Source organism: Meleagris gallopavo, chromosome 11 (genome assembly GCF_905368555.1).
Source record: "Meleagris gallopavo chromosome 11, MGAL_WU_HG_1.1, whole genome shotgun sequence".
In the NCBI taxonomy this organism is placed as follows: domain Eukaryota; kingdom Metazoa; phylum Chordata; class Aves; order Galliformes; family Phasianidae; genus Meleagris; species Meleagris gallopavo.
The window spans coordinates 8,887,144-8,915,035 of NC_139414.1; the positions used below are offsets into that span (position 1 = coordinate 8,887,144).

At 40.0% G+C, this 27,892-nt stretch overlaps 3 protein-coding genes across 10 annotated transcripts in view; 1 reads left to right on the forward strand and 2 right to left on the reverse strand.

The window, feature by feature from the left end:
* Nucleotides 1-924, forward strand: part of AGFG1 (ArfGAP with FG repeats 1) — a 37,014-nt gene extending 36,090 nt beyond the window's left edge. For all 5 annotated transcript variants that reach the window (XM_085233366.1, XM_085233368.1, XM_085233367.1 and 2 more), the window contains one exon: nucleotides 122-924. In XM_085233366.1, the coding sequence (XP_085089492.1) occupies nucleotides 122-181 (60 nt within the window). In that variant the 3' untranslated portion in view covers nucleotides 182-924. The remainder of the gene's footprint in view (nucleotides 1-121) is intronic.
* Nucleotides 121-14,476, reverse strand: LOC100540027 (thiamine transporter 2). Of its 4 annotated transcripts, none has more exons than XM_085233371.1 (6): nucleotides 12,314-14,476; nucleotides 11,377-11,529; nucleotides 7,488-8,304; nucleotides 5,688-5,880; nucleotides 5,056-5,197; nucleotides 121-4,309 (listed from the first exon to the last, which is right to left on the reverse strand). In XM_085233371.1, the coding sequence occupies exons 2-6, from the start codon at nucleotides 11,524-11,526 to the stop codon at nucleotides 4,187-4,189; spliced, it is 1,425 nt and encodes a 474-aa protein (XP_085089497.1). In that variant the 5' UTR covers nucleotides 11,527-11,529; nucleotides 12,314-14,476; the 3' UTR covers nucleotides 121-4,186. The 4 variants fall into 4 exon arrangements, 3 of the variants coding, with proteins under 3 accessions (XP_085089497.1, XP_003209122.1, XP_010714721.1); XM_003209074.5 differs by having other exon boundaries at nucleotides 11,641-14,475; XM_010716419.4 differs by having other exon boundaries at nucleotides 121-4,275; nucleotides 11,377-12,846.
* On the reverse strand, nucleotides 13,000-22,684 carry LOC100540180 (thiamine transporter 2-like). Its single transcript, XM_085233369.1, has 6 exons — nucleotides 22,283-22,684; nucleotides 19,883-20,062; nucleotides 18,768-19,584; nucleotides 17,124-17,316; nucleotides 15,872-16,013; nucleotides 13,000-14,679 (listed from the first exon to the last, which is right to left on the reverse strand). Exons 2-6 carry the CDS (start codon nucleotides 20,027-20,029, stop codon nucleotides 14,500-14,502), a joined length of 1,479 nt encoding a protein of 492 aa, XP_085089495.1. The 5' UTR covers nucleotides 20,030-20,062; nucleotides 22,283-22,684; the 3' UTR covers nucleotides 13,000-14,499.
* Nucleotides 22,685-27,892: the final 5,208 nt, after the last annotated feature.

Genomic DNA, 27,892 nt, shown 5'->3' on the forward strand with positions numbered 1-27,892 from the left:
AACAAACCAAAACCCTGCAACACAAACCAGAAATATTTCTTAATTTGTTCTGTTTCATACCTTGAATTTATGATTTGCGATTTAGAAAAATGTCTTATTTTATTCCTTCTGTTTCCCTCAGGCTGGTGCACCAACAGGACAATTTCCAGCAGGAAACTCATCAACCAATCCTTTCTTATAGCCTTATAGACACTTTACCCAAAAGAACTCTTATGTGGTCACATAACATCTCTGCGCCTCTTGCACTGTTGTCTTGTTTCACTGATATTAGCTTTAAACACAAAAGAAGTCTTTAAGAAGTTAAAATGAAAGCCTGCATTGTGTACCTTTCGGGGGAGGGGGGGGGGGAGGGAAGAACACGAAAAACCCAACAAGGAGTCATTCCCCTCCCCTCACACACACACAAACAAAGAAAATCAACCCCCTCCCTCCCACCTCCCTGGGTAATAATGTGCAAAACAGAGGGCTGTGGTAACATCCTTGGACCTGTGAACTGGCAGGAAAAAAGTAGCGGTATCATGTATATTAAAATTGGCTAATAAGTTATTGCAGATACCACATTCATTATGCTGCAGTACTGTACATATTTTTCTTAGAAAATAGCTATTTGTGCATATCAGTATTTGTAACTTTAACACATTGTTATGTGAAAAATGTTACTGGGAAATAGATCAGCCACTTTAAGGTGCTGTTGTATCTCTTGGAATGAATGAGCTACATCATTTTAACCATTGGTATTGGAAGTCATGAAATTAAATTGAAGGTTTGTTCATTTCTCAAAATGTTTTCCTTTCCTAAGAGCTCTTCTATTTATACATGCCTAAATCTCTAATGTTAGAGGGATACCTGTCTGCATAATAAAGCTGATCATGTTTTGCTACAGTTTGCAGGTGGAAAAAAAAAAATAAATATTAGAAAAAAGAAGTGTAGCTTTATTTCTGTGCAGTAACACTTACTTGAGTTAGAATGTTCATATTGTGAATCTCCTACACAAATGATATATCAGAAATTATATGCTCAGAAGTGATTTAAGTTCAATTTTCATATCCTACAGTCTTGAATACGTCCTCATGATTAAGCCTGCTGTTCAAGTGAAGTGGCTTATCTATCAGGAATGAGTTTGTGAACTCTTACATAACTCTAATAATAGCTATATAATAAAGGACACTGGGAGCACTGAGATGAGTAGTGACTTGAAAAATGGTTAGTTGCTGAAAGACATGACTGCTGACAGCTAGTGGAGTCTGTTAACATGACTTAGTTGTGATCACAACGGTACGTATGACCTTGGTACCACAGATTGAGTAGCTCTTTTTATTAAAATTTGTGTGTATTAGTAAGAACACTGAGTTAATTGATTGGATTTCTTAATTTTCTGGAATGTTTTCTGCCGTCTTAGAAGAGCATTTGTAGAGGAGGAAATATCTGGCTTGTCTGATCTATGGTAGAGAAGTTGCAAGAAGAATGCAAGTGCATCAAAGTAATCAGTGGTGGAATTTAAACACTGAAAACTGGGCTTATGTTCAAGTGTAATACTGAAATTAACCAACTAATGTGCACATGCTGTGAGTACCCAGACCTCAAGCTTTAAGGAGGGTTTCTGGCCAGCTTAAGAATAAAGTTCTAACTTTCAAAATAACAGGAATAAATGAGATCAAATTATTAGAGATTTTTGAGAAAAGGAGTGTGTGTGAGTTGATTGAAATAAATGGGAGAATTCCTTAAGGTAGGAAACTTTTTGTAGTCATCTGCTTGAGTAGAGATGTGCTTGTCTCTTGGGGAACTGGCAGACGTGATCACTACCTGTGAAAATGCTCTTCATATGCCAGTGCTTCTGACTGGTGTTGCCTATGTGTGGGGAATGGGGAATGGTAATTTCCCTTTTTTTTTTTTTTTTTTAAAGTTTTAGAGATCCCAAAAGACAATGGCTATAATAAGTTGCTTATAGGTAGTATTCTTTGCTTAAAGGTCTGTTCTGGCCTGTTGATGTGTTTGATGTTAAAAGACTTGGAGTCTTCCTTTTTCTTCTGACAAGGTCTGATGGATGGAGTATGGTGCGTGGATTAATTCTCTTTGGGTGAATTCAATAAACAAGTTCCCAGCAGTTGAGGGTTTTCATGGTGCTAGCAATGCTTCACGGCTGTTCAGCATAATAACTAGACTTCTCTATTGTTGACATCTGTATTGGAATAACACATGCATGCAGTAAAGAGTGGGCATCTGCAAGGACTTAGAAGGATTTGTGGAACGCTTAGATTTACTTACTGATGAAAACTGAACCAAATCTATCAAACAATCTTGTACTTCCTTCATCCAAATTGATTCATCTAAATGGGTGTAACTAAGCTTCGGACAAGTGCTTGTCTCTGTTGAACATTCTCTATTGAAAGGAGAACTTCCTGGATCATGAAGGGAAGCTCACACTGTTTTTAAAAAGTATGTTTTTAGAGGAATGAATTGTTATGGTTTTCTTGTGAGCTGAATAGTGGGGAAATATCAATTACTTCTTGCTCTTAACTAATCTGTACTTTGTGGTAGAGGAACATAATGAAAACTGCTGCTATCTGACGGAAATGACTCCAAAGTGCCCGTTTACTGAACATAATTGAAAGAAGTCACTGATAAGCTGTTGTTGTATCTAAACTTTTAAGTGCTTTTATTTAAGTAAGATTGCCTTGTATAGGAGTTGAAGTATCTGCCAATGGCTTGCTTAAAAATACAAAGTTAGTTTAGGAGATTTTTTGCTTCCAAGGATAAGTATGTCTGAAAACCTCCATTAGCCATACATAATGAAGGTGTATGCTGACTGTTTAAGCTAAGAGCTCTTTATCAAGACAGATCTTTAAAAGGGAAAACCAGTGTATGAGTACAAGACATCTTCAACAGATTCACAGTCTGCTGTCACTGCGTCTGGAACATTTCCTGAACAAAATGTCATTTTTCTTGATGTCACACAACTTCAGATATAGAAGGGATTCATTGTCTGTGTGGAATCTGAAGTGAATGTATTTGGTCACTTGTGAGAATGTATTAATCCATTGTTGAACGTACAGTGGTAGCATCTTTGTGGGCTGAGGTGGAGTGAGGGAAGTTTAATTATTATTTGTATTAACTTGCTTTAAAAATTCATATCAGAACTTCCAGTTGAAAAAGTGCAAGTGTCCAAAAAGTTTGTGGCAACCTGTCTTACAGATGTGTGTGCTGCTGTAGGACAATTGCTTCTTTAGGCTCCTCAGGAATGTTTGAATGCCTTGTATCTGAGAGTAAACTGCATTTAATTAAAATATTCAGTGAAAGTGAAAGTTCTCTGGTGATGTTCTATAAGCTCTGCCACTGAGAGGTTCAGGCATCTGTATGCAATTTTCTCCTATTGTGTTCATAAAATCACAGGATGGGTTAGGTTGGAAGGGGCCTTAAAGATCATGGAGGTCCAACCCCGTACTGTGTGCTGGCTGTCCTCCACCAGCTCAGGCTGCCCAGAACCCCATCCAGCCTGGCCTTGAGCACCTCCAGGGATCGGGGCATCTACATCTTCTCTGACAGTGCCTCACTGCCTTTTGAGTAAATAATTTATTCCTAATGTGTAATCTAAATCTCTGCTCTCTCAATAGTTGAAATCTGTTCCCCATTGTCCTATCACTGTCAGACCATGTAAAAAGTCAGTCCCTTTCCAGCTTTTAAGCTCCATTCAACTGCTGAAGAACTACAATGAGATCTCCCTGGAGCCTTCTCTTCTCCAAGCCCAAGCTTCTTTTGTAGGACAGGTTCTCCAGCACTCTGGTCATCTTCATGGTTGTCCTCTGTGCCTGTTCTAGCAGCTCCACATCTTTCTTGTGCTGGGGGCCCCGGGCCTCTATGCAGTACCAGGTGGGCCTCACGAGGGCAGAGTAGAGGGAGACAGTCCATCAAACAAAAATACAAGTTTTTACATCAGGTCTGTTAATTGAATTTGAGTTGAAATGGAAGATTGAGAACTGTTTGGTATTAGAACTTACTGGGGAAGGAAACCAGGAAAATGCATCTTCCTGTTTAAGAAGCTCTTTATGTTGGAGGCTCATAAGTCTGGTTGCTGTGTGACAGGCACAGGTTTAGTTGAGCACTGAGTTTCTCCTAGTTAATTGTTTAGATGTTGCAATCTTCTGAAATGTTGCTTGTAGCCATTCTTTTCATCTTTTTTCAACATTCCTTAATGACCAGTGAGCTCAGCAGCCATGCTGGTATTTCTGCATTTCATGGAGATAATGGTGTATATGCTTCTGATCAGGAAAATTCCAGCTATGAATGTAAAGTAGCTGCTGTAAATGAGAAACTGAAAAATGGGGAGAAAAGTGAAGAAAATCAAGAATTGGGTTTTTTTTGTTGTTGTTGGGTAATAACTTAAGGGGTGACCCTGTGCTACCTTCTTCCCCTTCCTGCCACCCATGCTCCTGAATGATCTCATCTTGAAATGATGATAGTCCACCTGACCTCATTCAGTAGAGCCTGCTGTTACAAAGGGAGGAGAGAATTCTATGTCAGTTACTTCTCATCCCCACCTCAATAATGGAGAAGGGCCACTACCCTGCACTTTCTGGCTCTTTTCTGAAAAGATGAAAGCAAGGGACTTGGTCCTTGTGAGTGTGTGTATAAACTCTCTGAGTTTGTAGAGCAGAAAGAATCTCAATTTTCAGAACTGAAGTAACTTGAAAATGCATCCAACTTAAAATTACCCTAGTAATAAAGCTCCATAAATTATATTTCAGGTTGGTTCCTGCTTCTGCTTAGGGTGTTTTCATAATGAACTTGTCAATAATAAGCCTGGAAACTTAGTAATAGGTGGCATTCTATTTTTTTCTGCTCTTGGAAAATGTTCTTGAAGTTATGATAGAAATGCCATGCTAAAGGGAGTAGAGGACAGGGAGACAGTAGCATCTACTACCAGTTCACTGTCTATGAAGTGAGTAACTGCTCTAAGCTAACCCATCACTTAGTATCTTCCAAGAGTCCAAACTTCTATTAGAACCCTTTTTTGGAGGAGTGCAGGAAAATGAAAGAAGTGTGAGTGATTTGGCTTACCTGGGTGCTGATACCCAGTCCCAGACCATTTGGATCCACTACAACAATAGTTAAAATTGTTTGGATCACCAGTGCAATGAAGTTGTTGAAGCCAAACATCAAAGCATAACGCTCCATGCTAAGATTAACAGCAATCTGGAACCTGAAAATGAATGTACAGTTTAATTGAGCTATGGTGAACCTTGTATGTTTGCAGGCTATGGGAGGAAATTTGGGAATTGTTTCACATGTACAATGGAGTCATCATATTAAGTTTTTAGCATGTTCATTTTGGCAGAAATTTTTTTCTCCCTCTATTTGTCATGCTATTGTGCATCCTAATTACCTACTTTGGGTGGATATTCTTGCTAAGTGAGGTCCTGTGTATGTTTGCTTGATTATTTAAAGACAACTTGCACATAAATCACTGGACAGCTAAATGCAGCAGAACGAACTTATTTGGAATAAGCTGTTGTAATGATTGAGTTGTACTTCTAAACATGATTTTTGTGTGAGCTGGAAACAATGTTTTCCTATCATTACCTATTCAAAAATCCTATTCCGGGAGAAACTTATTTACTTTATTGATGTGAAAGTATGATATCTTTACTGATTTAAATCAACTTGACTGAACAGTTGTGCATTATACTTACGTTGCTATTGTTATAAGGAGCATGTAGCATGCCTTAAATGCAAGGTAACCAGCATAACATGCCCAGATGTTGTCAATAAAGTACATGAGAAACAGAGAACCAGCATCCATTGCAGAGAAAATTCCCAAAGCCAGTTCTCCAGAAAGATCCCAGTTTACTTTGACATATCCAACTGCCATGGATGTTGCCGAACCTAGACATAAAAAATAATAAATATTACTGTATTTCTAGAATTATGGCATAACTGTGCAAATGGACCATGCTCAGATCTCTTGAGACTTTTATTAGGGCTACAATGAGCTTTGATATTGGAGTATCTATTTTCTACAAGTGTTGTGTAAATCTTCTGAGTTTTTTTTACTAGCTTATAGAGCTTTCTTAGGCTGAAGTACTCTGAGAAAGTGCCTCATGCTGAGGGCTGGAGGCAGCAGTGTATGGTGTATTGTTCCATTTTTGACAACTGAGAGTAAGGACAACCTCACCAAGCGCTTTCTGTTAAAATCTGCGTAGTGGATTTCATTTCATGAAGATCTTTACATGAATTGGGAAATCTGTTGCATTCCTTCATACTTTGAGGCATAGCTTCATTTTCTGCAGAAAAAAAATCTCATTAGTTGTCAACCCTTTATTGATAATCCTGTATATCAAAACCCCTTATTTTGAGTGCAATAGGAAGCAACTGAAGCTCCAAGTCTGATCTAGGCATGTTATACAGCTGTGAGACTTAACAGTCCACAGGGTACTACTGGCTGCCCAGATGTTTTCAGGCAGGACAGCACACTTGTTCACTTCGTTTGCTGACAGTATATATTCCTCAGCATAATTAAAAAGTCATAGTAGTCTCCTCCTTTGGTTCATAACTATTATAACCAGAGCTTCCTGTTAATGTTAAATGATTTCTGTACTTTGATTTAGTATCAAGTCCTTGAGGATGCAAAAGCATCCTTTGGGAATGCTGCTCAAACCAGTAGTCCTGAAGGTTTGGAGTAGCTTCAGCAAAATTCAGTATGAATATATTGGCAGCTCCATGTAGAAGAAGCCTGAGATAAGGCTGTTGGTATGAAGGAGATGTAATTACATAGATGTGAGCTTGGGAATGAAGTTCCAGTTGTACTGCTCAGCAATTTAAATGACGTTGAACTTTGAAGTGGCCACAAAACAGAAGGCGCACATGAAGAGGAATGTCAGTTGGGTGAGTCAAGTAGTAGCAGAAGAATCAGAATAGCTAAGGCTGGAGGACTCTGGAGGTTGCCTTGTCCTGCACAGAGCAGGGTCAATTTGAGCAAGCTGCTCAGGATGCAACAAGGTTTTGAACATGCCCTAGGATGGAGACTCCTCCAGTGCTTTGGGCAAATTGCTTCAGTGTTCAGTCAGTTCTAGAATTCTTATTTTTTCTTTATTATATTTACTTATTCTTTTTACTTAGGCTTTGGGCTCTTTGGGAAAGAGTCTGGCTCAACCGTTTTTAGTTCACTCTTCAGCTATTTATGTGAATTAATAAGATCCCATGTCTTACTGCTAAACAATTACAGCTCTCGCCCTCTCTTTGGTTGTCACAGCTGGAGTTGAACTCATCAAAATATGGATGCAGTCACAAAATGTTTGTCTAGGATCACTCATCTCGAAATGTTTAGTCTGCTGTTGAAACAGACTTCCTAGAGCAGTTTCTGTTAATATACTTCAATTTTTACACTATGTTCTTTGACCTTGATCCTCACAGGAAATAGGTGCCAAAGGCATTACTGAAGGATGCCATCAGGACGGGACAGATTAGAAGTAGTTGCTAGTGTTTTCACTTACCTAAAAATGTTGCCACTGCTTCAACAGCTCCATTGTACACTGCAGAGCTGTGGGACGGGGCTCGGAAGTCCCACAGCACTTGGATGTAGTTCACAACTTGGTTAAAGCCTGCCGTAGCCAAAGCCCACCACAGGGACCAGTAAAGAAGCTTCCTAGAGCTGTAGCAATCCCTCAGGTCCTTGCCCAGCTGCACCAGTACTCTCAGCACGTGGTGCTGGGGCTCGGGCTGCTGAGCCTGCTGTGCTGGAGTTGGTCCTGTGTCAGCAGCTGCACAGTCATTGTCCTCTTGGCAGCTCAATGACGTGTTGGAACTGAGCCCAGCCACAACTTCGCCTGGTTGTGGGAGGGTTTCTGAGACGTCCTTCCTATGGAAGAACATGCTCTTTTGAGGCATTGGGAGGAGAAAGGAGCACGCAAAGGCCAGGGAGACGGAAGCCAGAGTAATGGCATTGAGGTGAAAGTAGGATACGTCTGCTAAGGAAACCAGGAGCTGCCCCAGCACAGCAGCAAGGGTGGCTGCAACAAGAGTGATACTCCTGCAATAGCTCGTCACTCTCTGATAGTGATCAGTGCTGACGACGCTGTAGATGTAGGCGTAGTAGGCAACCTCGGTGGCTGTCACCATCCCGTAGAAGAATTCCATCACCTGCATGGCCACCAGCCCATGTGCAAAGAGGAGCAGGAGCCACGTGACAATGAAGCTGATGCCCTGGAGGAGGAGGATGGGCTTGTAGCGCACGTAGTCAGTGATCAGGAAGACGGGGACAAGGAGTGCGAGGTAAGAGTATGTCCAAACTGGGAAAATCTGGTTGGTAACCTAGAAGAACCATGCTTGTGTCAGAGCAAAATCTATTTTGCATCAAATTCAATTCCCTGCAGTAGCTGAAAATTAATACCCATTCAGTTTCAAGTTTTGTTTGAATTGTATACCTCTGATCACCTCTCCTGAGTAAAAAAAAAAAAAAAAACAAAAAAACACATTCCTTTTGAACTAGGAACTGGATTTGTATGTAGTATACATGTAGCTGTTACTGAGTTGTCTTCATGTGTTATCTTTAATTTTTGTGTAAAAAGGTAAATAAGTTTTTGATGAAACTGTGTTTGAGTAAGTTTCAGTTGGTGTTCTATGCATTGATGGCCTGAAAATAAATTGTCATAGCAGTGGTGGCTGTGCCCTGCTGAGCAGCCTGGCCCCTCAGCAGCATCCCAACAGCAGTGTGCTGTGAACCGTGTCTGGGCTGGAACCAGGATACAGGGCACTGCAATGCCAGCTCAAATGATGGCAAGTAAGTTCATGCATTTTGATACATAGGATAAACACAGTTCTGTGAACAAAAAATAGGTAGCTATGCTTTCCATTTTTATCAAGGAATTTCACAGGAAGTTTCAAGATTGTAGAAAAAAACCCATCAATTTCTTTCTATTTGCGACTCCTTTTTCAGTCAACATAAATGTTATTTGTGAATTTTCAAATGGAATCTATAGAGATACAATCAAAAATTTGGTCATGTCCCTTTACCAGGCCTTTATAAGCTGTCTTACCAGAGAGAAATACCCCTCATTTCACAGTCATGCCTTATTTGTCATCGCTTATTGGTAGTGCATACAATTGTGAATAACTATTTTCAAGGATGAAGCACAGGAACAGTCAAATTTCATCAAAAAAAAAAAATCTCTGCTGAAGACATGGAGAATTTACTAAGAGAGGCAGCCACTGCCATTGAACCAGGATGATGCTTTAGTTTCACAAAGATAAGGTCAAAAATTCCACTTGTTTTATGTTTTTGTTGCTCTTCTTTTTTTTTTTTTTTTAGGTATTGTAATAAATAAAAAAAAAATTATCTTAATTTTGTTACTTTTGTTACTTTACATACATTAACAATATTATATATTGCATGAGAACTGTTGTGTAAGTAATGCCTCTTATGTTATGATGTTGGCCTGTGATGTCGGAGGTGGATGTTGGAGGTATGGCAGTAGAGGTTGAACCTACCCAACAATGGTGGCAGATGTGCAGTCTGAAAGAATGGCATCTGATGTGGAAGTGTGTGACATAGAACACACAGAAAGAGTTGCCACTGAATTCTTCCATGTAGAAACTATAGTACCCAAGGACATTCATGGACACTTGCTGAATGCGTATGGAGGCCTGGCAGTGGGTGGTGCATTACAGCAGTGGGTCATCTCCACTGGTGCAGACCTCTTAAAAGCACAGCATGTTGGCTCTTGTTCCTTGCTGACAAAAAAAAGTACAGCAAATGGTGGTGACTATATTGAAAAACAGTGTTTTGTAAATGAGAATTGTGCTGTCTGTATCTGCTGTAGTTTCCATGGAAATAAATAAGAGGCATTGCTTTTGGAGCTACTTATGTATATGGAGCCTAAGACAATTTCTCTTCACTCAGTGCAGCCCAGGCAAGCCAAAAGGTTGGACACCCATGGAAAAACTGAAAGAGCTAAGTCTGTACTGTCAATTCTGAGTAGATTGTTGATGAGATCAGAAGTAAGGCACCCTATCAGGATCTCTCTAACATGAAATACACAGGTAATTTCCCTTTATGTTTTAGAAGGAAGAAATAATAATAATACCTCCCCAAAAGAACAGGCAAATAAATTACTCTCCCCTCCACAAAAGAAGAATCCCATAAACACATTTTTCAGAAGAAATCTGGTCTTTGTGCTGTGCTAACACTCTGTCTTAACATTTGTAAGGGCAAGTCAGGAATGACTGTTCTTCATACTTGCAGTATGTGGGTGTATGAAGCTTGTGTTTTCTAATTATATCATTAAATTCATGACTCACTTGTTAACTATGTCCTCTTCTGTTACGAAGTGTGCTAGAAGCATGCTTTAAAGAACAAAAAAAAGTAAATACAAAAATACTTTTAAATGTGGATCTGTCTTGCATGGACAATACACAGTCTTGTAATGCACGTAGATCATTCTGAAGGTATTGCTTTGTATTTATTACCATGGAAACTACAACAGATACAGGCAGCACAATAACACTATTTGATAGGGCAAGTTCTCAGCTACAAAATGCTATTTTTCCACATAATCACCACCATTTGCTGTACTTTTTTTGTCAGCAAGGAACAAGAGCCTGCATGCTGTGTTTGTAAAAAATCTGCACCAGTGGAGATGACCCACTGCTGCAGTTACCACTGTTTGAAATGCACTACCTACCACCTCACTGTGCTCTCATTCACTGTTGGATCTCCATATACGTTCAGTAAGTGTCCATGAATGTCAGTGGGTGTAATTCAGTCCACATGGAGAGATTCATTGACACCCCTTTGCTTCACACGTGCTTCCACGTCAGACACCGTTCTTTCAGACTGCCCCTCTGCTGCCATCTGTCACACAGCAACAAAATGTAAAGGGATATTGGTGGGAAGGTTTAACCTCTGTACCACCACCATCTGCTTCTGATGTTGTGGGCCAACCTAATAATAAAATAGGAGGCGTTGCTTTTGGAGCAGACCTTGTGGATAATAATCTGACAGCTCATCAGTGGAAGTCTGTTTCTGTTTTCTCTCCAAAACTACTTCACTGTTAGTGTAACTAGTGCCACAATAAGAATAAATTAATCTGTATCGCTCCTCCTGGGTTTCTCGTGGGAGAGGGGATCTGCTTGACCTGATTTTGCTGAAATAATCCATTTATTCAAACAACATCCAAATTTGGTTTTAAATACCAGGAATGTTGGAACTTCAAAATGTTTACCTCCTTGAAAAGAGAACCCTTATTCTTCTCCAGCACAATTTTAGATGTGAATCTTTATATAAAATATGCGTGTTTTGCTGAATGCTTTGTCTCCCTTTACAGCAATAACCAAAGGCTTACTGCTTCAGACACTTTAATTATTACTTCAGAGAACATTACGTACCTGCTCAACTGTTAGGTTTTTGTCTGGTCCAGTTAGGTAAGGTGTGAGAAAAGACTCTGAAGGTCTCATTGTGGAGAAAAACCCATTCACACAGATGATGAGCGTGGGATAAATCCAACTGCTGCATATGGCTCCTTTCCAGCAATCCATAATCTGTGTAAAAATGTAGTGAAAGAGCAAACGCACCAGAAATTTGTCAAGAAACTGTTCACAGTTGGTAAAACCTCGTCTGAAAGTTTACTTTTTAACCAAGCCTACACTCACCAACGTTTCTTTCACCGCACTTCCTCCTAATCACAAACAGTTGTAAATTAACAGCTTGGATCAAGGTGCACTTGTGATGGGACTTCAGCCTCTGTTATGTCAAAGGTTGTTCAGTGGTTTACTTAGAATTGAGGAGATGCACCTCAGTGGAAGAATCAAGTTCCATTCCAGTCTCATTTCTGAATAAATGGCTGAGCAATGTGTTAGATCTCAGCATGCTCAGGGAGGCTGTGTGTCTGAGAGTCAAGCCGAACAACTGAAGTGAAAGTGTTTTGCAGACAATAAGAGCCCCCAGGCAGCTTACAACACACTATGAGCTCCATCTTAACATTGGAAATACTTAGTCTAAATACTATACTAAGGCAGCATTGCTGTGACCTCAGAGGAAGGTTACAAAAACCAACCCTAAATTCAGATCTTGATTTCCAATAACAGGTGAGTGTTTGCAGAAGGCAAGCTTGTTCTCTCTTTTTGTGTTCCATGCACTTTACAAAAGGCTTCTAAAAAATGAAGTTAAGTGTGGAGAAAACACTGCTGGGTGGTCCATCACCTGGCTGGCTGAAAGGTGGCCAGGATTTCTCTGCTAGCCCACACCATGCTTGCCTAATACCTTCTGGCTTTGAATTAAAAGATGCAATTTTCTTGCTGTTTTGTTTTCCAGAATGGGCCTCACCAGCTTGACTGTATCTTAGTGGAAGACTTGTCCCCCAGCCCGGTGGTGCTTCAAGGGGAGTTGGTGCTGCTCTTAGATGGGGCTGTCACTTGGGATAGCAATGGTTATGTAGAATCCTTTGGCATGCTTAGAGGAGAGACGAGCCCTTCATATTCAGCTCAGCTGCAAGGGGAGGTGGATTTGTTCCAAGTTTCACTTTCCTGCAGATCTAAAAAGCCCTGCTGGTACCTGCCAAACCTCAATTGTGGCTTCTTCAAAGCGTGTGTGTTGTACATGAACACGCAGCAGGACACGTGCATCTCAATTGTTTGGATGAAGCCAGTAAGTGATTGCTGGATCAACATTGTCTTGCTGCTGAAAATTCAGGATAACATGAGGCTTTACTTTTCGGTTACTGATTATGATTCTGTTGTCATTCCTAACACTCCTAAGAGCTTCCCTATCCCCCTTCCCCTTCCAAATACTCCTCCCAACCCCAGAATCTATCTTCTGGAAATTCTAGAGACAGGAATGTAAGTGTATAAAAGTCTTGTCTGTTTTCAGAAGTCAGTGCTCTCTATAACTAAAAGCTGCATATACTATCCACTTGGTTCCTTTACTCCTTAGTGGCAGTACAAGGAAGACGGCAAGCTGCGACCAATTCAAAACAGAGGAACTTTTAATGTTATTTCTACCAGTTGTTGTTCTTTTTTTTTTCTAGCTCCTTTTCTGAAGTTTATTACTGCTAATATATTTTTACATAAAGCAAAGTTTGGCATGTTGCCAATGCCTTTCCTTTTATCAGATGCTACCTATAGGGAGGTATTTAACTTTTTGTACCAAAGACAGCTTGAGGAAATACCGAGTTCCTTTTTTCCACATAAGTAGTTCAGTAGTAACAAGGTACTGTTTAGCTGAGAGTAAGTACACCTTCTTTTATGCTGCATTGGTTAATCTGTTCTACTTAAAGCCACTTTGCAACTGGGGATGTCTACACAATGCACAACGCTAAACAAATGGACTAGAAAAAAGCTGTCTTCATTTGGTTAAGTCCCTCTGATTTTCTTGAGACTTGATCCCAACTTCTTTCCTGCCCCTCTCCAACTCCTGGACAGTTTGCTGGTTGCAGGGGATGACCAGTCTATGAAAAGTGTAAATATTTGTACATGTGTTATCTTGTCTCTCCACAAGAAAAATATTCTGCAAATGCTAAGTATTTTCTATTTTTATTAGTTAGATGTAGGTATTGCAAACTCGAAGCAAACTGCAGTACAGAAATAACTTTAACATGTGGATATATTTTTGTATCAAGCTAAGTATTTACTGTGCAAACTCATTTATAATCTCTGTTTTCTGCCTCCACACTGCATCCTCCCCTATGAGGACAGGCTGAGCGATCTGGGTCTGTTCAGCCTTGAGAAAAGACTCAGAGGGGCTCTTATTAACATTTATAAATATCTTAAGTGTGGAAGTCAAAGGGACGTGGCCAACCTTCAGTGGTCTGTGGGGACTTGAATCCAAATTTTTTTTACTCTTCCATATGGAGATCACTGTGAATTCAGTGCACCGCTTAGGTTGCTGCTTTCAGGCAAGGATAATACAACAACTGTGGCATTGCAGAGTTTTGATGGACCTTCAGATAGGTTGTGCAAATTCTGTCTTTGAGCTTTTGTGTGCTTCTGTGGTGGGCTTCTGAATTATGAGGGAGTCATCTACTACTGAACTGCCTGTTTTTGGGTAGGAGAGAGTATAATGATGCAGTATCTTCCTCCTCAGCTCAGAGTAAGGTACATGCAAAGGGCAGAAGTAGAGAATAGGCTTGTGTGCACTCATGAGCAAGTGTGCATGGAAGCAGCTTGGCAACACTGGTTGCAAGAACTAGACAAGCAAGCAGAGTGAACTCCGCTCTTTTCAATTGTGCAAAGCGTAACGCCAAAGTGGTTGCTGTGCTTTTCTTTATGTATTAACTACTGCTATCAAGCTATTTATAGGAAAGTAAATAAGAATCTAAAGTAACTTATCTTTTATTCTTGGTACGGTGCCATTATGTTGATCTTAGCTGGCATATGTTGCAAGGAAGTGCTGCAATGATTCAGCGTAGCTTTTCAGGGCTGCGTTCTAAGTTCCTCTTGCACAGTGGTTCCCTGTATGCTGCAGCAGGAGCTCTTCTTTCACGAGGGCTGGGCCACGTGAGCAGCCCAACTGTGTCACAGCTGTGTCACACAGCCGGTTACAGTCTGCTCTTTTGATTCATGTTCAGTGAGGTTCTGAGGCTCTTTCCAAAATCTCACTGTTTTCCTGTTGCACTTTCTTGAGACAAGCATGAAAATGCTTCTGATCAAGAAAATCCCAGCTATGACTGAAAAGTAACTGCCATAAATTAAAAACTAGAGGAAAAAAGAAAAAAAAAAAAAACAGAAAAATTGGTGAAAAACACATGGTTGAGAAGCATTGCTTCTCCTGAAAACAGACACAATTTTGTTTACCTATGTTCTGGAATAGTTTCAATGTTTGAACTTTTTGCTTTGTCATTAAGTGAAATCTTAGCTTTTCCAGAAAGCAGTACTTTGAAGAGTGGAGAACTGCCACGTTGTTTCCAACCCTTATGCTTCCCATTAAACATTAGAGGGGGGAAGGGATAGGAACAGGATTTTTTTTATATTATTGTGAAATGTAGAGGCAGCATGTCCATTACTCACACAGTAATGAATCATGCAAGTGAAGAGTCCAAGTTTGTCCTTTTCCTGCTCTTACTCGCACATTTCACTGGAATCACCACACTGGGTTCAGTAAATATAATACGAATTTCAATCAATATTTCCAACAACAGCGGCCTATTTATGAAGTCTGTGGTGTTCCTGTCCTCAATCTTCAAGACCTAATCTTTAAGCTTTCATTTAATCTTTCATTTATCCAAGTAACTTCTGCTGTCTCCATGGAGAACATTTGGTTTTAATTTTCTTCAAATCTATGGGAGCAGGGAGTTGCCTCAGTTTCTCAGATGCCAACTGAGAAAATGCAGAAATTGGTAAATTTCAACTGACTGTTGTGAACGGAATTGGTCTGATTGAAGTTACGGACATTGATGTGGGAGAGGATATCCCATGCCAAATTGAATGACCAAACCACAGGTAGTGAGACATTACTCATCTTGAGATATCGATCAGGTTTACTCTTGAGCTGCAATTAGAAGGCAAGTGTCCTTGAACTGAAGTAATTTCAATAATCCATGCTGTCTCGTGGTCTTGAGGTCCCCTGACAGTGTGGGGTTATGTTGATTCAACATCTGAGAACCAGCTTAATTTTTTGGGCAGAGGATGTTATTCAATGCCCTGTGAATTAGCAAAAGCTAGTGAGGTATCAGGGCCAAGTTATTTAAGGTGTGGAGTCATCACCTTAAAAAAGTTGTTTCTCATCATTAGAAATGCTGCACTAACAGGAAGGCTAACACCAGATATACTGCCTTGATTTTTATAGAATAAAGGGAATTACGTTATCCTTTGCATTATAATTTCTTTTTGTAAACTTTGAAGATGAATTGGCTGAATAATGAAGGCAAGCAAGTTAACAAGCACATACCTGAGTCACGATGTCCAGTCCCAGGCCTTTTGAGTCCACAGCAACTACTGTAAGGATGGTCTGAATCACCAGTGCAATGAAGTTATTCAGCCCAAACATCAAAGCATAGCGCTCCATGCTCAGGTTGACTGCAATCTGGAACCTGTGGTGAGATGGGCAGGTGCTGTGGTTTCACCCAGCATGCAGCTCAGCACCAAGCAGCTGTGTGCTCTTTCCTCTTCCCCCGGTAGGATAGGGGGAGAGAATCAGTGGGGAAAAATTAGAACTCACAGGTTGAGATAGAGACTATTCATTAAGGCAAGAAAGAGAAATAATGGTAATAGTTATATGTTGTAAGCAATTTTTCTGATGTAAATCTTGTTTTGGCAATAGTCTTTCTTAGCAATATTTACCTCCTAAGTTTCTATCTGAACAAATATCCCAGCAGAATGTTTTGAACTGATTTTTCATAGCTTTTTGATGCAAGTTTTTATTTTTTCTATAGAATATGTTGAAGTAGTTCAGGTGTGATCCATTATAATACACTAAAAATCCACCAAAATATAAGTGGAGGGTTTAATTGCCTTTGTTAAAGATGAGTATTGTTTTGTCATGTCCTGTAGTTTTATCAGCATTTTCTTTCTTTCTCTCTTTTTTTTTTTTTTTTTTTTAATTGAATCGATCATTATGGTTTTGGCACAAAAGTGCATTTGCTATTTGTTAAAAGAAGTAGTATGGTAAAATTTTATGCTAAAGGCAACCTATCAATACAATAAATGGTGTAATAAAAATGGTTCGCATATATTATATTTTCAATTTCTGACAACTAAGTAACTTGATTTCATTAGATGTCTTGTTTGAGTTTAAATGCCCCATGCTCTTTTATTTCATGTTTACACTGTAATATCTTTGAGGATTATATATATCAGCAAAGTGGTCCAGACATGAGGGGTTTTTAGAAGATGTTTTTTCCAGATCAGCTTTTCCAAGATGGTTGTGCTGTCCCTCTGGTTCGCTTTGTATCTCCTATGCCAGTGTATGTGCAAGGGGAAAGTAACTTCTGCATAGGCAATTGTTGAGTGCTCTTTTAATAACTTTTCTTTTGTTTGTTTAGAAGGATACTTAGAACATAAGTAGACGCTTAAGTGTCTTTGTTTTTACCTGAACACTTGCATCTCGTAGTAGATGAGAGTAAAAAGAGGGATGCCCAAAGTAAACTTAAAGTATTGTAATTATTATGCATGTCATGGTAGCTGTGAGGGTTAATACTTACGTTGCTATTGTTATAAGGAGCATATAGCTTGCCTTGAAAATTAGGTAGCTGGCATAGCACACCCAGATATTGGTAGTAAAGTGCATGAGAAATAAAGAAACAGCATCCATTGTGGAGAAGATTCCTAATGCCAGTTCTCCAAACAGGTCCCAGTTCATTTTCACATATGCTACCATGAAAGATGCTACCGAGCCTAGAAAATAAAAAATAATAAGAAAGAAGCAAACATTTTATCTGTTATATTGCCTGTATCACTAAGGCTTGCCACCATCATCTACCAAAAGGCAGCACTGAATAATGAAGTAGACTAGTCCTGAAATTGGACAGATGACTGGTTGTTTATAGACAATTTGAAGTATCTGCCATTCTTTTCTTAGTGTTTTATTCCACTTCTTGGATGATCTGTCCTGTGTAAGGATTCATTATTTGTGAATAAGCATGCGCTTCAAGGGAGAGATTTAGGAATGCTGTTTGGAGCTTGAGGAACAATCCTTCCAGTTTCTATGAGCTTACACTGTAGACAAGCTAGCAAGCTGTTACCTCCTAGGTCAATTGTTTAGGTCTGTGCAGCTCAATAAGGAGCAAAGATCCCCAAAAAAGGAGGACTTCTGTAAAATATCAAGTGAATATACTCAGGAGAAAAAAAAAAAAAGAGAGAGAAAGGGTAGGTGCTACTTAATCTTAGTGGGTTTCCTACAAAAACACATCTATTTTGAAGGTAAGCCATCCAGATAACCGTCTTATGGGATCTCATACAATTTAAAAACCTCTGCAGTGAGAACTAAGCATTGCCATGAGAAGTATTCCTCATAGAGTAGGCACTATTGGAGTTAAGTGTTTTTAGTGTATCATTCAGTTGGTCTAAGTTAGCTGTCTACCTCCATATGAGAGTAATTTTTAAACTTAGAAGTATTTGGTTCTCAATGACAGTAAGGGTAGTGCATGGCCAGTTACAATGAAGATATATTTAAATTTTCTGTTGGATCACATCCCAATTACTTCTACAGCAGCACAATATGAATGTGAAATGCTGCCAAGTCAGAGTGGTATCCTCTTACGTTGCCTTTGGATAACATTACTTTGCTTGTGCAGTGTGGACATCTGCTCCTGATGCAAGAGTAATTGTTAACACCAGTACCATTGCGAACTGAGTAATCGATTTTTCCTGTAAACCTCCATATCTTGAAATGACTGAAATTCTTTGCTTCCTGCTGTGCAAGAATGTTTCACTAGAGACAGCTCTTAATGAGAGGTATATGCTCTTCGTGTGTAAAATATTTATGGAAAACTCATCTTTATGCTATTGCTACGGGAACTGTAATGCTACTTGGTTGGCAGGGAGGCTGTGGAGAGAATAGAAAACAAAATTCAAAACCTTGTCAAAAGAGGCATGTGTGCCTTCAAATGAATGTAAGATTCGTGGGATTTACGCTCTCTGCATACCAGTAGGATAAAGTTTGTTGCCCCAGTCGTATAGAATAATAGCTTTGCTCACATGTGCACTATTCTGTACATCAAAGAACAACATTTTGAATGCACAACATGTATACAGCTTTCCTGCAGCATCTGCAATGAAAAAGAACTGAAAAAATGTTCTAAAGTAAAACTTCTGGGGCTACCTTTGATTCTTAGAATATAACTTACTCAAGAATGTTGCCACTGCTTCAACAGCTCCATTGTACACTGCAGAGCTGTGGGACGGGGCTCGGAAGTCCCACAGCACTTGGATGTAGTTCACAACTTGGTTAAAGCCTGCCGTAGCCAAAGCCCACCACAGGGACCAGTAAAGAAGCTTCCTAGAGCTGTAGCAATCCCTCAGGTCCTTGCCCAGCTGCACCAGTACTCTCAGCACGTGGTGCTGGGGCTCGGGCTGCTGAGCCTGCTGTGCTGGAGTCGGTCCCGTGTCAGCAGCTGCACAGTCATTGTCCTCTTGGCAGCTCAATGACGTGTTGGAACTGAGCCCAGCCACAACTTTGCCTGGTTGTGGGAGGGTTTCTGAGACGCCCTTCCTATGGAAGAACATGCTCTTTTGAGGCATTGGGAGGAGAAAAGAGCACGCAAAGGCCAGGGAGACGGAAGCCAGAGTAATGGCATTGAGGTGAAAGTAAGATACGTCTGCTAAGGAAACCAGGAGCTGCCCCAGCACAGCAGCAAGGGTGGCTGCAACAAGAGTGATACTCCTGCAATAGCTCGTCACTCTCTGATAGTGATCAGTGCTGACGACGCTGTAGATGTAGGCGTAGTAGGCAACCTCGGTGGCTGTCACCATCCCGTAGAAGAATTCCATCACCTGCATGGCCACCAGCCCATGTGCAAAGAGGAGCAGGAGCCACGTGACAATGAAGCTGATGCCCTGGAGGAGGAGGATGGGCTTGTAGCGCACGTAGTCAGTGATCAGGAAGACGGGGACAAGGAGTGCGAGGTAGGAGTATGTCCAAACTGGGAAAATCTGGTTGGTAACCTGGAAGTGAAGAAGAAGTCTAATTCTTTTTGGTGAAAATAAGTTCATTTATTTAAATTGACTTATAGAAGGGATGAAAAAATGTCATATATAGAAACACTCTGTTCTGAAGCATCATGAGTCTATTAAACAGTACTGAATCTTAAGTTTTACAAACCATGTTCATGTGTATTTCAGATCGTTTTCATTTATGCCACCTGCAAACTGTAACCTGCCAAGGCTGTTTAAAACTTCATGTAAAGTTCTACATTTCATTTCATGTTCTCAGTGGAACCACAAAAAGCAGAGAAAATCATACCTCATCTATTGTCAGGTTTTTATCTGGTTCAGTTAGGTAAGGGGTTAGAAAAGGTTCTGATGGCTTCATCATGTAGAAGAATCCGTAGAGGCAGAGGATCAGGGTGGGAAAAGTCCAGGTGTTGTTTTCCTTATTCCAGCAGCCCATGGCAAAGCTGGGGAAGAGGTTTCTTAGCTGACACTGCCCAAAACACAAAGATGTTTTGTCATTCAATATATTTTCTGGTTTCTTGTGCTAAGTAGTGTTCTTTAAATGTTGGCATCTGGAAAACATCTTTCTTAGCTCAAAAATGAAAAGCTTTCTGCACATTCTGTACATACATCTGCTGTTTCTCTGCTGACAGTGTATAAAGATTTGGAAGATCTGTAAATGAGAGACAAATTACACTGTCATTCATTCTGTACTGAGCAAGCTAACCACAGGAAGAGCTTTCCTAGATAAAGATAGCTGAGTACTGTGATTGGATATGACGTGGGAGCATGCAGAGGAAATGAGTACAGTGTAAGTTACATTCCATATTCATGTTGATCTAGATAATATCAGGAATCTAAACTTATGCAGTCTAGCTTCTGGAGATAGACTGTAGGGTTCCTGTTTCTAGATGCTATTTCTGTCTCTGTTTTTCTTCCTAACAACTTTTTTTCAGGCAAAATATTGTCTTTGTCTTAAAATAGAAGTATTTTGTGGGCACCATTTTCCTCAAAAATTAAGATTAAAAAAAAAAAATAATAATAAAAGAGGAAGGTTTCTTCCAAAACAAATGAAGATATTTGTGCACATGTTGACAGTGTCACTCTAGGCTGGCTGGGTGGAGGATCCTCTCATAGGGTACAAAAGTTACCTGGGGTGTGAAATGTGAAGTATGAGGTAGCAAGCATTTTACATCTTGTATAACTTCATATCATGACTTCAGATTTTCCCAATGATGACATAGAAACAGTGTAAATCAAACAGAATTGGAATTATTTCATTTTATGCGCAACTTCTGCATAAATTTTGCAGGATTTACAGCAGAAATTACAGCTGTATGTCAGCTCTGTAGTGTGAACCACTAGAGGGCAAGATAACCCCAGCAAAGAAATAATGTGCTCAAGAAGAATTCGCGATACATCCATAGAATTCAAGAAAAAGCATTTTTGCCCCTTCTTCATTCCCTGTTGTTGGAGTTGCTTGTGCTGTGAACGTGGATTTGGCAAGGACAACTTTGGGCTCTGCCTAAACTGGTCACCAAAACATCCTCCTACTCTTCTTTTCTTTAATAACCTTTAATGCCTTACAGCATCCTGACACCATATGGGAGCTTCATGTGGCACAAAGACTCTGAGACAGGCATCAGGAAGAGGGGCTGAAAAGCGTTTCTAGCACTTCAATGCAGAGCATCAATAGAGGTTAATTCTGTGACTTACCCAGTTTGTATCTTTTCCTTTTTCAAACTAGATTCTCAAGTTAAATATGCCTGTCTGTTTTGGATCCTGCTGGGTTTGTTCTATACCCAGTAGGCCGTATGGAGTGAAAGTGTGGCAGATTTCATGTACCCTTCAAAATATTCTACATCTTCAGATGTGAGTGGGACATGAGCAGATTGCTGGGGCGCCCATAGACTGCTGCATTTCCTGTGACTCAGTGCTGTGACCTGCATGTCTGACACTGGCCATTTGTGGTAAGGTTGTAATATCTCGTGCAGCAATCTCTGTTTTGAGCTGTGTACAAATAAATCTTCAGATGCACCCTGGTTTGAGCATCCTTCCTTTCCCAGCATGTGCACGGTTAGAGGTAGTGTTTTTCTGTAGGCTTACTACTGGAGGCACCTTTGCATGACTAGCAGATACTTCAGATGAGAAGTTTCCCATTCAATTTAACAGATGTGCAGAGCCAAGAAGTGCTAGGGGCTTGTGAGGATAGCCTGCTCTGTCTGTGAGGAGCAGGAGGTGAGTACCTCTCTCTCTGTAGCAGTGGGCACACACCCCTTGCACCCCAGAATCACAAAGAGCTCTGCTGCAGTCCCAGCTTGGCTCTGCCAGGCACTGATACCATTGCTCCTTTCTGCATTCATAATCACAAACTTCTGACATCAAAATCTGTGTGTTCATGCTTAAGGCAGAGAGAACAGACTTGCTCTCATTTATCCACATCTTACAATCAATTTATCTTTTATAACTCTAGGATTTTCTTGAATTTTGGAGAGTTGCTGAAAAGCCTTGGTGTGTAGCCACAGAAAAACCAGCTGTTTCTTGTTTTCCCAGTACATTCCATCATTTCTTACTTGGTGCGAGGGCCCACCAGCTCTTCTCCTACGCAGCCTGTCTTGGCCCCTTAGTTCCCCACCAAAGTGCTCTCCTCCCCTCCATTTTTCTTTCATCACTGTTGGATTTCTGATTTCCAAAGCTTATATAATCATACCTTGTGTGCTTGAGCCCCTCCTTTCTTGTTTCCACAGGAAAGGTCCCCTTTTGGGATCTACAGTCTTTCTTCAGCTGTCCTCTGTGAATTGCGGCTTCTGGACTCTATTTGGCTTCCTTGCTTGTCCTGTTCTAGTAGTTCAACTTGTTGTGAGGACACCACCTCTGAGAACACTTCTCGCTGGCTCACTTTCAACATCCTTAAAGGAACAGACCAGAAAATCCTGGCATTTTCTTGCCCAAAGGCAGCAGAAAATTGAGACAGAAAATATGGTTTGATGGTTGACTGAATGAAAAGCAAATAGCGCTAATCCTCTTCCCAAATATTTTCCTCTTTGTCTGTTCCAAATGTTTAACAAAGACAGGGCACCAGAGCAGTCGCTCTTACTCACATGTTGCTAGAGTGAACATTTCCATCTGCACCACACAGGGTAGTGACTGCTGGTAGCAGTGCGGGATGGAACTGAGAGCTTTGTCATTCATCATTGTTCTGTGTCACTGGAAGTTTCATTCTTCTCATTGGCAACACTTGAGTGGTGGCATACTGACGTGTTTGCATAAGGAAGGCCTGGAGCTCTTGTTAGAACATGCTAGCAGAGTAGCCCGGAGTATGTAAAAGTTTTGAGATGAGTTTTTGTAATGACAAGGTAAACGTAATCTGCTTGTGGAGCCATGCTTTAGCTCCTCTATTGTATACTGTGCTGTCCCAGGAGTGCTTTATCCTCCTTAGTTTTCTCCTATTAGCTAGAGGAAAATTAACTTTATTGTCTTTAGCTTTGTGGAATATAAGCCACAGTTGGATTTTCTTTTGTTGCATTTTCTTTGGTGAATTAAATGTAACAAGTCAACACCCTTCTGTTCATGAAAGACTGGGAAAGTACCACCTGAATTACAGTAGATGTCCCCTTGGGAATCTTCCAAGTCCTTACAGGGAGTATGGCATGCTTGTTTGCATTGCAGTGATCTGCATTGCAGCTCTCTGGGTTGCTTCCTGTCTGTTAAGAAAACTATCAAACTCTGGGAAGCTTAGAAGTAATGGAGTGTTATCAATTTTTTTTCTCTGGCACAAAGAAAGTTTGGTCCATTGCAGCACTTAGCTGAGGCATGAAAAGTGGTATAGTTCAAAGGAGCCATAGGGCAGAAATGGAAAGCAAACATCTAGCTTGTGAAGATATCTGCTGGTACTGTTCTCTGCAAAATTAATTGTTCAGACTGAAGTTCTATGTGAACTTTGAGGCATCTTCCCCTTTTGATTTTGTATGGGGTCTATTTTTCCTCTGCCCCAGAGACAGTACGTCTGTCAGCTCTTTCACTGTCATGGAAACCATCAGTGTCTCTAGGAAGTACAGCAGCTTGATGGTATTTCTGGATAAATGATCCAGTGAGAGATGTGGTTGAATTTCTGTTTCAACTGCCAAGCTATCTTTCACCATCACCTTGATTGTTGGTGTGGTTCACAAGTTGGCTTTGAGCTCTTCTTTTCTGAAAGAAAAATGATTGAAACATATATTTCTCTGTGGCTAATATGAAAATTGTGTTTAATTCTCTCTTGGTATGAACCACATGTCATTCGTATGAGTGAAAGATCACTTTCATGAAGTACCAAATGCAGTAAAAATTATGGCCTATTTTCTCAACATTGTCAACCTCAATCTACTCCTGTAAAAGCTGTTAGCTCCACATTAGTGAGCCAGCCAAGGTTCATGGGTTGGCTTGGGTCTGAAGAAAATTCATTAGTCTCTGGAGTTAGGGCTTGTGCCAACTCTCACTGATTTCTGACAGAAATGTAAAACCTCCTCTTTCTATTTCAGTTCGAGTCTGCAACTAACTAAAAAGGAAAAAAAAATAATAAAAAGTCATGCTTTTAGTACATCAGGAAAGGACAAAAGTATCTATTCATTCTCCACCTTGAGAACTTGGAGGGCGTTTTGGTCATTCACGGATGTGTGCTGTATGCAAATAAGTCTCCTGGAATTACCTCTATTTGATGGCTGGACCTGGGAACTTTGCCATCCTATTTGTGTTTTTGTTTGTTTTTCTTTTTCTTTTTGTTTGTTTGGTTTGTAATGATATATGATTTACTTCAGAGAACACTTTAAGTGGTGTTTTAGACGTTCATTGCATAATCATCTTTGGTTAAGTAGCACAAAGGAAATGATATTTTAGGTCAAGCAAATCTCATCTGAATTGGTTAATACTTTTAGTGACTAATGGTGACTTGCTGTGTATTGCCACAGAGATGGGAGGAAAAACCTGAGAGAATTTATTAGCAACTTCCCATGTTGAAAGATCACTCTCTGAGGCGTGTTCCTTTGTAGGCTTGACCTGTTTATCCTACAAACCTCCCATTTGTGGCAGTTTTCCTTTGTCCTATTGTCATGGAAGGATATCTCGTTTCAGAGTAAAAATTTACATTTTCTCAACTCGGATAGGAAGTTTCAGCACCTCTGCTCTACTTTTTTTTCCCCCTCAAAGTGCATCTCATGATATAGACACTGTGGGAGAGTTTGAATCATTGTGACTGCCCGAGTCCTGCTGGAAGAACACGTGTTGTGTCTAGACAAGTGCACATAACTAGCTGGATGTTTCATTAAATGTTAAACCTCTAATGACATTTGAGAAGTTACACATGCATCATTTTGCTAGTAGATTCTTTTAATTGATTCTTCTAACACTGACTCCTTGCCATCTCAGACGGGTTTGGATAGCAGTAACCAAACACCTGTAGTTGGACAAATATTAGGTAGGCATTTTTGTCCCAGGTGAGAGTGTAAACATGGTTGTTTCAGAGGCAGCAGTTATAGTTTATGCTTTATGCTGGCAGTATGGCTACCATTCACAGGACCCTCAGTGCAAAAATGAAGCATAAAAAGGACCATTCTCCGATCTGAGGAAGTCTAGATTTAAAAAGTCCAGGCAAAAATGTTCTTGTTAAGCACAGTTCGTTTGGATTAGCATATTTCTGTCAAGCCCAGAGAGCTTAGTTTAAAATGTCTTTTGTTAGAGCAGAATTTCTGGCTTTAGTTCTTGCAGAATGATCTCTTGTTGTTTCCAGGAGACCCTGAAGCTTGTCAGCAATCCTGTGAGGCTAGGAATAGTGCATTCCTTAAAATGCCAGCCATGGGCCTCAGCAAAAGAATTCTGTGGCAGGTGATAGGAGCAGTCCAGTGGGTTGGCTAATGTCGTCCAGACCAGATTTTGGAAATAACAAGGAAGTTGTGCTTGAAGCAGACAAGGGGGGGAAATCATAGGAGAGGAAAAAGACCTTGGCAAATGTTTATTAAAGGGAGTTAAAGCAACACTGTTCTTGCCAGGGCCCTAAAACGTCTCTTATAGAAATCAAGAGTTGAAGAGCTAAGGTCCAGAAGGTGTTTTAAAGGTATAGGGCAGATAAGCAAGGTGATTGTGTTATATAAAAGAATCTGTAAGAGTCATAATGGAAGGACTTAGAGCTGTGGCTTCCTTGGGAAAAGTGTAGGACAGGGAAGCCTGAGCCAGCTGTTTTAGGCAACTATGGTTTAAATCTCCCCTTAGGAAAGTCCCCATAATGTACCTGCTTAGTGCTGAAAAGCTACACTGATTGCAACACTTCAGAAGCCCTGTGTCCATGGCCACTCTGCTAATGCCCTTGACAGAGCCATTAAATGATATTAGTAATTTTTTTTCCTAGTTTGGCAATCCAAAACTAACAAAACTAACTGGAAAGTTGTATGCTAGTCTTCATGTTATACATAAGAAAATCCTGACTGTGTCAAACTAAGTATGTACTAAGCAGCCTGGAGAGATGGAATGCTCTAAATGTTGAGTCTGTTAAAACCTTCAGTCAGGGAGTTCAAGGTCAGCCCAAAACTTTATCACTTCACTTTATTTGGTTCTTCCTTTTCTCCTTTTATTATGTCAGTTCAAGAAAAGAACCACAGACTGCTAGAGAAAAGTTCCTTCAGGTTTTATAAAATATTCTCTTCTAATTTTTAGGCAAACCTGTATTGGTTTCCTGATTCATGAACAATTCAGCTTACGTAGAGCTCTGTTTCTAATAAAATTAATTACTTTTTTTTTTTTTTTTTTTTTTTTTTGCCTGTCTCTATTCTTATCTACAAATCTGGAAAATGTCACATCTCTCTCCTTCATCATTGCCAAGACATAGTGAGGCTTTTTTCTACCTTTATGAATTGAATTTTTTTGAATGCATTAAATACTTCAAAATATTTTTAAGTGCAAACTCACATTTGTTAATACTGGAAAGCAACTTGATGTTCAGGCTGTGGATTTTGGCTCCAACTACTCTCTCCTTATCCAGATTATTGCGCTCTGTACATTTCTGGAATATTCTCAACCATGCAATACTACTGGAAAAGCACTGACAAACATGCAGAATTGAAGTAAGATGACTCCTGTATAAAAAGATTGCTGTGTGTGTGATTTCCAGGATAAGACAGTAAATCACATTCACTTTTTGTAAGCAATTTCCTTTTTGTTTGCAAATGACACAGTTTTCCCAAACCATTTTGGGTGATACATTTTGTATCCTCTTAAGTGATTTCTTCCTTTCTTCCTTACCTTTGTAGAAAAAAAAAGGCAGAAAAAAAGCAGTTCTCAATTTCTTTAGCGTTGAGAAACATTAGCTATAATATTTTCTTTGACTGTACCTGAATTTCTTAGATTCCTTCCTTCCTTCAGAGATTAGAAGGAAGATGGAGTTGTACTACAGCAAATTTAATGTAAACAATAGCTCGGATTGGTAGGAAGTTTTTTTTTGGGGAGGGGGGAAGAGGGGCAGAGGAGGGGTGGAGAGGGGCTCTTTTTCATCCATCATTTCAATTTTTTTTTTTGCCTTCAACTTTCAGAGGTCTACTTCTGTGAAAAGGTGATTGAATACCAAAAGGGACTACAGGACAGAATAACATTAGTTTTGAACTAGAGAGATCTTCCTGTAGAACACCAGATATTCAGCTTTTGGTCTTGTAGTAAGAAACAGCAGGCAAACAGCACCTTGATAGATCAAATCATACCATCATACCATTCTCTTCATAGCCTGTGCTCTCATAATATCTGAGGTTCATTTCTTCCAACAGGCATATAATTTGTCCGTGACTGCATCAGACCATTTTCATTCAGTACTATTTGTAGAACTGTTCCTAACAAGGTGTAACACGTACTTGGTGAAAGCTAGTTTCTTCCTTCGTACAAGGATTTTTGACACACAGTCATGCAAGTGCTAAACGTAATGAAATTACTGTTGCATCACAGTAACATTAGAGAGACTGAACGAGTTATGTGTGGAGCTTTTGTGCTTGGGATTTATTGTATATTTCATCATTGAGGATTATGCAATGTCTAAATCTCCTGTTTTGGCTCTGCTCATATGTTCCTTTGAGCTGGTGCCTTCTCCTGCCCTTTGCTCTGTTTTAAGCAATTGGAAATTACAGAAGGGAGTTTCCTGTTTAGTTCTCCTTTTCCTGGTTGATCAACCATATTGCTGTAATTATTTATTTTCAGCAGTCTATCCAAGGACAGTAGTGTATAATAAAATATCTCTTTGTGTAGACAGCTAAAAATGGAAGTTTGGGTAAATTGCCAGTCAATTAAAAATTGTCAATATAATTCTAAT

Bases quoted from the DNA above. Each gene is read 5' to 3' on its own strand.
- LOC100540027 (XM_085233371.1), bottom strand. From the start codon at position 11,526: ATGGATTGCTGGAAAGGAGCCATATGCAGCAGTTGGATTTATCCCACG. The intron at 5,198-5,687 runs GTAAGTATAATG...ATTCATTTTCAG, and splicing joins CTCCTTATAACAATAGCAAC to GTTCCAGATTGCTGTTAATC. The intron at 4,310-5,055 runs GTAAGCCAAATC...CCCATTTTTCAG, and splicing joins GACTGGGTATCAGCACCCAG to TTTCTCATTTACAGCAGCTA.
- LOC100540180 (XM_085233369.1), bottom strand. From the start codon at position 20,029: ATGGGCTGCTGGAATAAGGAAAACAACACCTGGACTTTTCCCACCCTG. The intron at 16,014-17,123 runs GTAAGTATTAAC...ATCTCACCACAG, and splicing joins CTCCTTATAACAATAGCAAC to GTTCCAGATTGCAGTCAACC. The intron at 14,680-15,871 runs GTATGTGCTTGT...TTTTTCCTCTAG, and splicing joins GACTGGACATCGTGACTCAG to TTTTTAATTTATGGCAGTTA.